Genomic DNA, 11,166 nt, shown 5'->3' with positions numbered 1-11,166 from the left:
CGAATGTGCGCTCTTAGCATCTCTGCGATGATATGGGTGGTGATCGGGTGCTCCTGTGCAATGACAATCGTCGCAGCTGTCGAAGAACATCTCGGGAGGCCAAGACATGTCCGAAGTGCTTGGGCTTGTACGCTCTGTAGTATGAGGAGATTAGTCTTGCGTATGTTTGACAAGACTGGAAGACTGTAGCAAAGAAATCCGAGAAATAGTGCCGTGTGTAGCTGTAACATAGAGCGCACGGATGGTCCCCACGATTTTCTAGCTATTAACTTAAACATATTCTCAATACAAATGAGTTTTTTCTTCATGTAGGAGACATGGGGACTACAGGTGAGGTCTCGATACACAATAACGCCTAAAAACCTGTGAGTTTTCTTATGTGCAATTGAGTGGCCCTCGATGCGCACCGGGTAGAAATACATCGGTTTTCGTGTAAATGCCACTAGTGCACATTTTTCCGTAGATATTGTCAGACCTTGTCGGCGAAGGTATGCCACTGTCAAGGTTGCTGCTTTCTGTATTCTAGCGCGCACTTGTGGCCGTGTCACGCCGGACGCCCAGATGCAAATATCATCTGCGTAGAGCGAGACATTGGCGGTCTGTGGTAGCGTTTCGGTAAGCCCCACTAGAACGAGGTTGAAAAGAGTCGGACTCAACACTCCGCCTCGTGGGACACCACGACTGGAAATATATCTATTTGTCGGGCCATCTTCTGTAAGAACAAACACTGATCTCCTTGAGAGATAGCTCCTAATCCATCTAAAAACGTGGCCTCCAAGTTCTGCAGCCTCAAGAGCTTGTAGAATGACTTCGTGGGTTACGTTGTCGTAGGCACCTTTTACGTCTAAGAAGAGTGCCACAGAGAGACACTTCATAACTTTTTGTTGCTGCACGGAGGTCACAAGATCAATGACGTTGTCTATTGAAGACCGTCCACGTCGAAAACCAGCCATAGCGTCAGGGTAGATGTTATAGTATTCAAGGTACCACTCCAGACGTGTCAGCAACATCCTTTCCATGACCTTACCGATGCAACTCGCAAGTGCAATCGGTCGGTACGATGTAAGGTCCAGCGGAGACTTTCCAGGCTTCAGTAGAGGCACCAATCGGCAGCACTTCCACTTGTCGAGGACTATGCCGTCATGCCAAGACTTATTGAAGATATCCAGCAAACAGCATTGCGCTGTGGAACCCAAGTGTCTTAAGGCAGCGTAGGTCCCCCCATCGGGACCGGGTGATGACGACCGCCTGCACGTAGCCAAAGCCGCTTGCATTTCTGCCATAGTAAAACGCACTTCCATACTTTGATCTCTCGCGACAGGGACGTCATGTAGCGAGAGGTCCATCAGTGGAACGATGTCACCAGTAACCTTTGCACAAAAATCATCAGCGACTTCAAGCTCTGGTCGACTTTGATGTAGAGCGAGTGCTGTGAAGGGACGACGTTGTTGTGGAAGTGATTGAAGACCCTGAAGAGTTCTCCACACGGGGGATAACGGCTTGCGAGGACCCAGGGAATCGCAGAAGCTCTTCCATCGTCGGTCCTGAAGTTTGTTCATCTCACGCTGAATTTTCTTCTGAATGCGTCGGGCTTCCCTCAAGTCATAAATAGACTTAGTACGCCGATATCGTCTCTCGGCCCGCCGGCGGATCGCACGAAGCCTCTCCAGTTCTTGGTCGAAATCTGTGCGTCTTGTCGATGGTGTATACGTCCGCGTAGAAGCCTGCAGCGCTTGTATGATAATGTCTTCAAGGGGCTCGGGATGTTCCTGTCTGCACTTGTCCTCGATTGAAAGTCGGTATGCTTGCCAGTCAGTCTGTCTTGACAGCATAGGCGAACTAGAACTGTCAAAGCCTCTGACATTGATGTAGGTAGGCATATGGTCACTGCCATGAGTTTCAATGTCTGTGAACTATTGAACTTTAGAATGTAAACTATGAGACACTAATGTCAAGTCCAAACAGCTACTGTAAGTCGCCCCTCGGAGATAAGTCGGACTGCCATCGTTCAAAACTCTCAGTCCGTGCTCGGCAGCGAGATCAACTAGACTCGTGCCTCGTTGTTTAGTCCTGAAGCTTCCCCAAAGTGGATGATGGGCGTTAAAGTCACCCGTGATTATCCAAGGACCTGGAGTTTTCATGAGTATGTCGTTTAGTCTCCGTCGATCAAGTCGACGTGATGGTGATAGGTAGGCGCCTATTAGTGTGAAGGAAACCTTCTTTTTGACACGAAGACATACGTAATGATTGTCGTCGTGAGGCTGCACTTTTTGTTGAACATATGTGAGCTCCTTGCGAATATACACAACAACTTGACTTCGTTCAACACATGATGAAGAAACAAATGACTCGTAACCCGACAGTCGAATTGTTCTTGAAAATGGGGTTCACAAATGATGATAATCGGGAACTTGTTCTCAAAAACATAGTGCCGAAATTCTGACATCCGTGACTGCAGACCTCTGGCATTCCATTGAAGTATTGAAGCGCACTTGACTTGTTCCCGGAAAGGTCGCAGTGGTTGTGGATGGCAAGCAATCTTGTTACTGTAGACCTGCAAGTACTGGTTCAAGGGAGTCCAGGACTTGCAGTGCGCATTTAGCGGATGGTGTTTGCATGGTATTCAGAAGGGAGCGGATAACACTCACCAGGGACCTCAGAACAGCAACGACTTGGACATCTTGGGCAGCTTGATTATCTGCTGCCGAATTAGCGCTAGGCGGTAGTCGATGCTGTCGATCCTCTGAGAAGTGTGCCTGGGGTAGAGCAGGCCAAGCAGCTTCAGATTTTTGCTGAGCTTCGGTATTCTTCTGACCATGTAGGTGTAGGGTGCTTGGCGGTGGCGGCGGTGGCGGTGGCGTGAAGGAGTGCTCTGGGGGCAAAACAGTACTTTTTTCTTTCTTGGAAGTGCGCCGTCGACGGGAACGTCGTCTTTTAACAGTCGTTATCGCTTCCTTTCGTAACGAGCCGTCCTTCACCATTTGCCTCAAGATTCTCTTCTCCTTCTTGATTAGTGGACAGTCGTTTGATGAGGCATCATGATCTCCATTGCAGTTTCTGCATTTCAGGGTACTCGCTTTGCAAGACTCTGCTGTGTGGGGTTCGGCGCAATGCGGGCAAGTTGGCTTGTTGTTACATACCCCACTCACGTGGCCCATTCTCAAGCACTTGTGACATTGAAGAGGTCTCGGGATATATGCTCGAACCACATGGCGAAAATGACCAACCTTCACATGTGAAGGAAGGCAGTCGCCTTTGAAGATCACCTTGACGCAACGGGAGTTACCTATTCGGCTAACTTGCAGTATGCCCGTAGTGTCAGCAGCTGGCTTGACCAGGACAGGAAGGTCAGTATTCGGTATAGAGATGTCGATATCATATATGACGCCCGCTGTCATGCCTCTGTCCTGCGGGATGTAAGCGCGGACTCTGATGTCGCCAATCTCCGTGACGATTTGCAAGGTATGCAAAGCGGCCGGTTGCTCGACGTCTATGGCCAGGACATTCTTACGGGGATTAACTCGAATGTCGATTATCTGATTCGGCACGAGAGCTTCAAGACGTACCGAGATGACTTGCCTATTGATGCTCCTCAGGTTGGCCGAAGGATCAACGGGAACAAACAATATAGTGTGGCGCGGCGGACCACAGGAGGCCTTCAGGGTTGACGTACTTCCCGGCGAAGACCCACCGAGGATTCTCCTCTTCGCCTTGCGTTTCGCCATAGGGACAAAGCCGTCCTCGCTGTCATCGCTACTCGCCGTATACAGTTCAGTGCTGTCACTGGCGGTGTCATCATCTCGGCTGTTCCGCTTCCTTGAGGCCGACGTCGAAGGCAATGCCATGTCCGGACTACATACAATGGGGTCGGGATCCATCGCCGCCCGCAGGAGAGCGATGTTCCCCGGATTACACAAAAAACCACAAAAACTCAGGAGACAGAAAGAGCAGCGTTCCACAGGAGAAACACTTCGTCGTCCTTCCACTTGGTGATGACATTCGGACAAAGTCGGGCACATAAACAGTGGCCCAAATTCAATGGCCCAACGTGGCGTGAACGAGGTTAGATACGGACGCACAAACCAAAAAAGTGCGCGAAGTCTTTAAAGAATGTTAATCGCAATTGAAATGAAGAGCTGAAAATGAAGAGGTGGGGACATTGGTGTGCTCGCCATGGTTTGTGCTTCACTCACGGCTTGGTAGCTGGGCCTTGAACATGGGCAGAGAAGCATCTACATGAGGTATCCCGTTGTAGTGACGGTGCAGAACCGAAACACTTACCACAGGCGTGAGTTTAAAGATTTCTTAATTTCTCCAAGTTTGGTTTAGAAAAGCAAATATTACTCAAGCTCAACTACAGCAGCGAGCGCAGTCATGGTGTTGACCAAATCAGATAGCACGGGTATAACAGTACATTTCTCAGTAATCGCTTGCATTCGCCTACATTTGAGAATGTACATTACTATTCGTGACGGGCGCATAATTTTGTCAGACATGCATCGTCTTCTTCGTAATATGTTTTCCCGTGTTTTCAGAATGATGGTGCAATTGAGGAGCGTAAAATAAATATTTCTCCTACTTGGCAATTGGTGGAACCTCATTAGGGCACTCTGAACCTCCTAAAAACATAACACGCCCGCGTCATTTCGTTTTCATTTCCTTCCTTGGCATATCCCTGCCACCAGCAGCCACAACACGTGACGTCGCTCTGAAACAACATGAATTGAACATGCGAATAATGTAAACGAACAGAAAACCAACTGAAAAGAAGCGTACACAATGGAAGTGGATAGGTTGGGCGCTGGAGTTAAAATTCCACATTTCCCCATGCGAACGCACCTTTTTGGCTAGTTTCCAGTTCATTTGCAAGTACCCGATCGTCTAACAAGAAACTTTGCTGAACGCAAGTAGTCACGCGGCTGCATTTTGCTCAGGTTTATTTCACGTTTATTAATCCTTCCGAGCATGCCCCAATGAAGAAAAACGCTGATCTGATTTTGTGGAAATTTTATTTTAATAAGGAGATAGAATAAGCTTCTAGTAGAGGCTAGACTGAAATATTTGAGTTCATGTAAGAAGCGATGTAATACAGCAGCCTATCGCACGTAGTTTAGGATTACCAAAATGCGCAGAAGCGCACTTATCTGCAACCATCTCCAGATGAAAGAACATCCGCGCACTCGTCCTTGTCATAAACCGTGTAGTTCCCAACACTTGCGCAAAAAAGATCAAACAAATAGTGGCAGCAGGTAGGAGTATCGTCAAGATACTTCTCGTTGACCCACAGTTCACACCCTGAAATGAAGAGTTCGTTGAACTTGCAGTAGAATCATACAAAATTCTTCAAAATGTGTGTTAATTGTACAAAAGCACCAGAGTTACGCCAACGCGTTCAAACTGCATTTGCTTCTAATATACGCTACTCTAACCACTATTACAAAGCTGGATAGCTTACTCTCCAAATGTGCACTATTATTCATAAAGTACTACATGGAAATTTCTTATATGCGCCAAGGCAATTTCTGCAGCTTCAGAATATATTGTTAGCCCCTGCGGTTATAGTGAAACTTGATGATGATGATGATGATGAAAATGTATTTATTGGAGGATGGCTCGAAGGCCTATTATGTGGAATAGGAAGGGGAGAGGGAAGGAGAAATTAGAGCCGTCCTAGAAGCTGCGTGTCCTTGGCGAAACCCAAGAGCGAGTCCAGGATGGCCCTGTCGGAATCCGCCAATCCAGTTGCCGGCCTAATCCACTCCTCGTAGGACGACACTTGCACCGCCCTCAGGTGGTGGTCCCGCTGCTTAGCGTAGCGCTGACACTCCCAAAACAAATGGGCTGCGGATGGTCGCGTGGCCACGCCGCAGTCAGGGCACCTGTGCGGCTCCTGGGGTGCTTCTTCGTCCTCCGAGGCTGTCGAGGGGCCAAGTTCCTGTGACGGAAGGGGGTCAGGAGAAGGGAAAGGAGGACGTCTCTCCCTGCGTGGCCGGTACTGCCGCCACCGCTCTAGCACGTCCGGTGTAAGGACGAAGCCGGAACGGAGCCTATGCAGCAGCACCTGCCCCGCCCTGGGAAGACCCACGGGAAGTGGGTTTGGGTCTGGCGGGATACTCGCACGGAGTTTCCTCTTGCGTCGGTTGGCTGCTACTCTCAGAGCTCTATCTGGGTCATACGGTGGTCCTTTTGTCGTGCTGGTTGTGCTGGCGCTGAGGGTCTCTGAAGGATCCCGGGAGATGACGCGGTTGGAAAGAAGGGCGCGCGCCGCCTCATGGGCTCTCTCATTTCCCTCGATGCCCTGGTGACCAGGGATCCAATGAAGTGTTGCAGTGACCCCGCGGACCTCTGCACGCCTGAAGGCCTGCTTGACCAATAGAACTTCTGATGAGGCTGTGTGGCGAGACTTGCAAGCATGCAGCGCATATTGGGAGTCTGTGTATATATCGATGTGTTTTGCATGCGTGTTGCTTGAGACCTGGTCTACTGCCCAGCCTATCGCCCGGAGTTCAAGTTCAGTTGGGTCGTCGGCATCAGCAGTTATGAACGTAGAATGTGTCGCACAAGAACCGACTACGTGGTAGGCGACTGCTCCCTCACTGGTGCGTGGGTCGAAAGCTGCGTCAGTGTATACTTGTTCTTGGTTTGGTGGAGCATCTGCCAGACTCTGCGCATGACGCGCAGCAAATGCTGCTCGACGGTGCGCATGTTGTGCGCCCATGTTTCGAGGCGTTGGTGTAGTGTCGACGACAGCAATGTCATCCCAAGGTGGAATTTCCGATGGCAGTTGGGGTAAAGTTGATATGTCCTTTCCCATGTAGGCCAGTAGTGCCCTGCCTTGTCTGGTGTGCTTCAGGCGCTCCTCGTGGCCTGCCTTCGATGCTTCGATGGTTGCGCGGAGGGTAGGCAACTTCGCATATCAATGCAGCTCCTCGACACGTGTGTGCTTCGGGAGCCCTGTGATGATGCGAAGAGCTGCTCTGTGGAGTACCTCTAGCTTTGTCCAGTGCCGAGCAAGCAGGTCATAACAGCGTGCTCCGTAAATCGCTCGGGATGTCAGCAGAGCACTCACAAGTTTTCGGCATACGTCGGTACCAGCACCACCCATGCGGAAACAGATCCGTTTTATGAGGTGCATAGTCTTGTGCCACGTCCTGCGAAGGTCAGCGAGCCACGCATCCGCTGTGCCTGTGTGGTCAATAGGTATCCCGAGAACGCGCACTGGTTTTTCCGATCGCTGCAGTGTTTCGCCTCCGAGAGTGAGCGTGAGGGCAGCTTCATCTTGCGCTGAGCCTCGGATCACCACGTAAGTTGTCTTCTCTGGAGATGGCCGCATACCAGTTTGTGGAAGGTAGTGGTCGATAACGTCAAGTGCCGCCTGCAGGGTCTCTTGCTGATTGTGAATCGGTCGTGACGCAGTCCATAACGTGATGTCATCTGCGTAAATGGTGAAGCCCAGTTCAGAAATAGCCTCTAGTCGCTGAGCCAGGCCTATCATAGTCAAATTAAAGAGCAGGGGTGACAGTATGGAGCCTTGCGGGACTCCCACCATGTTTGGGTAAACCCTCCCGACGTCTCCGTCTACCCGTACGGAAAAAGTGCGATCTTGAAGAAAAGAGCGTACAAAGTTGAGTGGGCGGCCTGTGATTCCGTGCCTCTCTGCTGCTTCGATGATGGCCTCATGCGTCACAGTGTCAAAAGCTTTCCGGAGGTCCACCGCCACGAGGATGCTCGGATGACGATTTCCTCGACCGACCGTGTTTCGACGCAGTACACCTTCCTTCACAAGCAGGAGGCTGTCATGGGTGCCAAGGTTTGGTCGAAACCCTGTCTGTGCTGGATGGAAGCGACCCTCTGTTTCTAGAAAGTGAGATATGCGCGTCAGGGCCATTCGTTCCGCCAGCTTACACGTCGTAAGTGTGAGCGATACTGGGCGCATGTTAGACAGTACATCTGGCTGTTTGTTTGGTTTCGATATGGGTGTGACGATCGAATGCTTCCATTCTGCTGGGATTTCACCGTTGACCCACACTGCATTAATCTCATCGAGAAGTTGCTTCTTTGCGTATTCTTCAAGATTCCGCAGAGCCGCCCACGTCACACCATCATGGCCTGGTGCGCTACGCGCGTTTATAGAAGAAAGTGCCTGTTCGAGCTCGAAGAGCGAGAATGGGGCCTGGAGGCCCTCGTCGGTCACTGGCTGCGTTTTCCGGTAAATGTCGGCGTTCGGGGACCTCGACGGTTGGGGAAAGAACGTCTTCGCGGCATCATCTTGGAGCTGGATGACTGACTGGCCAGTTTTGAGCAAGACGTTTGAAATAGCACTGCGTGTTTTGCGCTGACCTGTCATAGCCTTGAACGTGTACCACACCTTATGGAGGCCAGTTCTTTCACTGAATGATGAGCAGTGCTGGCTCCAACGTTCCCGATACAGACGCTTGGCGTATCTTCTAGCGACGGCAGTGCGACGTCGAAGACGCACACGGTCGCGATGTCGTCGGCCATTCTCTACGTACGTCAACTGTGCTCGCTTGCGCGCATCCCAAAGGTTTAGCATGTGTATGTCCGGCGCCGGTGCATCAGCTCTTACCTCTGTCTCAATAGTGGCCATTCGCAGGGCGTGCGACGCCCGCTCTCGTACGGATGCAGTCTTGGGTTGCTCCGCAAATGCTCTTCTGTATGCATCCCACCTGATCGTACGCACAGTGCGGCCGGCCGCACATTTTCGCCCCATGTTCAAAGTAATCCACAGTGGATAGTGGTCGCTGCCCCAAGCGTCTGGGTCGCATCGCCAGTCTTTCACGTAGTCTGGTGTGGACAATGTCAGGTCCGGGGTCGTGTTACGCTGTCCACTATGCAGCGCGGCTCGGGTGGGGTAGTCGGTGTCATTTGCGAGCACTAAATCAGTTGTCTCCGTGGCATCTACGAGTGCCGTTCCCCGGGGCGTGTGATAATCATAGCCCCACTGCGGATGCTTGGCGTTGAAATCGCCACCTATCAGGAAGTCGTCGTTTGGGTAACATCTGCGCAAAGCGCGAATCCATGTGAACGAACCGCGTGTGCGGGAGCTAACTTCCGGGCGCATGTATACCGATACCAGTACTACATTGCGCTTTGCGATCTTGCAACGGACAGCTACCACTTCCTGCACGGCAGTCGAATACTTAGACGTATCAATCTGTGTTTGCGGAATGTCTGAGCGCACAAATACCGCCGCTTGTCCCCGTATCACAAATTCGTCGGCTGCACCGGCGATACCATTGGGCTGCTGGGTTCGATGTCGTTTCCTGTTTCGATGCTCTATTGACGGTTGGTAATAACCATTGAACTTTCGTAGTGTCTGATCTGTGCCATTGGTCTCTTGAAGTAGAAGCGCAAGAGGGCGGCCGACACAGTCAAACAAGAGGTTCAGTTCCACCGCACAGGTTCCCAGCCCCCGACAGTTCCACTGTAGCACGTGCGGAGTGGGACCGTCAAGAGCTGTACGCGAAGCTGGGTGGCTACTGACGCGAGGCGAAGAGCTGCTGAAGCAAGCCATATTGTCGCTGGAAGTGCTGCTCCTGCGCTTGGAGGAGAGGATGCAAAATTTGTTGTACCAGCAGAGCCAGATCCGTCTGCTGTGTTATGGTAGTAGAGGCTGGTTTTTGCGTTTTGGTGGGTTCCTGCGAATTACATGGCTGCTGCTGCCGCTTGGAGCGAAGCCGTTCGAGTAGAGCTGCATGCCTTTTTTCATTCTCTTCTAACTTCCGCCGCAGTTCGGCGTTCTGTCGTGCGAGTTCTGCGACCTCAGCTTCAGCACTATCTTTCGATGGGTCGACCAGCTGCGATGGTGAAGGTGGCATCGGGGTGGTATAATGCGAAACGTTCGCCGGCTTGGAAGCACTTGGTCGAGTTTGCTTGAGTGCTGCTGCATAGCTGAGGTTGGAGCCGCTTCCTCTCGCAGTCGGTTGTGCGCAGTTCTTTGAAACAGTCTCGTTCACTGCTTCCTTTAAGGTAAGTGGCTGCGTTGAGACGTTCTCGTCCTCAAGTCGGTGCTGCGTCGATTTAACGTCATGGGGCTGGACAGTTGTGCGGAGGCTTCTCGATCGGTGCACGCCATGCCTTTTACGACGATAGCGGGGCCGTGAGCGGATTTTCTTGGCGAGGTTTGCGTCAGACTTCAGTTTCGCTGGACACTTCGGGTCTGTAGCCGTGTGACCTTCTTCTTCACAGTTGCGGCATTTGGGCGTTGTCTGTTTGCATTCATCGCCAGCACTGCTTCCTTCGTGTGTCTTGCCGCATGTAGGGCATACCGCTTCGTTCGGACAGACATCCTTTTTATGACCAAAGCGATGACATCGTTTACACACAATGCTTTTAGGTTCGTAAATTGAAACCCGGGTGATGCGGCCGTAGTAAACGACGGTGTTAGGGGGGTGGCGTCCTTCAAATGTCAGCAAACATGTCCCACGCTTTCCCATTGGGCGCGCGTCAAGGATACGTCGGTGCTCACAGGTCAGTGCTGCCCGGAGTTCAGTCTTCGTTTCATTGCAGTCGACGTTGTATATCACGCCTCGGCACATGTCTCGGCCGGGTGCCTGATAGACTTGTACTGGTATCTGCCCGCGGTTCACGTCAAGTTGCGAAAGCTTGAGAAGCCCGTCAGCTTGCCTCTTGTCGTAAACGAGCAATCTTATGGTGTTAGATGCTGGTTGTAACGTGTACGTCAAAGGTCTGGTGTTGACGGCAGCGGATGTGGCCGTCACGAAGTTGCGGTGGAGGTCCTTGCTTGATACAGTCGTGAGCGCCACATTTACTCGTGGTTTCACGACTAGCACAAAAGCTTCTGGTAGTGTTTCCTTTTCGAGCCGTGTTTGGTTGTGCTTACGCTGTTGCACTTTCCACGCTCCTCCGTCGCCGTAATCGTCGAACGCGTCCTGGTTCAGACGCGAGCGCACGTATGCTCCTGGCGCTCCGACTCTCTTCGACTGTTACGCGAGCTGTTCGCGTTTTCACCTCCTGCTGTCGCACATCCTCTTCTTCGCTGTTGCATCGGCCACGCGTCGAGACAAGCCTCGGAAAGGTGTGTTGCTTGTAGGCCGTTTTACGGCCGCTTTCTCGCACCGGCGGGTGGCCTTGCTAAGCCTAATGCATGGCCACGGCGGCATTGATGGCCGAGCCCGGGTCATC

General features: G+C 51.6%; 1 protein-coding gene across 2 annotated transcripts in view; it reads right to left on the bottom strand.

Annotated features, from left to right (window-relative positions):
* Positions 1-4,994: 4,994 nt before the first annotated feature.
* Positions 4,995-11,166, bottom strand: part of LOC125939996 (male-specific histamine-binding salivary protein-like) — a 62,635-nt gene continuing 56,463 nt past the window's right edge. For both annotated transcript variants that reach the window (XM_049655638.1, XM_049655637.1), the window contains exon 5: positions 4,995-5,295. In XM_049655638.1, coding sequence (XP_049511595.1) covers positions 5,141-5,295 — 155 coding nt within the window. In that variant the 3' untranslated portion in view covers positions 4,995-5,140. The remainder of the gene's footprint in view (positions 5,296-11,166) is intronic.

Source organism: Dermacentor silvarum, chromosome 9 (assembly GCF_013339745.2).
Source record: "Dermacentor silvarum isolate Dsil-2018 chromosome 9, BIME_Dsil_1.4, whole genome shotgun sequence".
Lineage (NCBI taxonomy): Eukaryota > Metazoa > Arthropoda > Arachnida > Ixodida > Ixodidae > Dermacentor > Dermacentor silvarum.
This window is presented reverse-complemented; position numbering and strand designations above follow the sequence as displayed.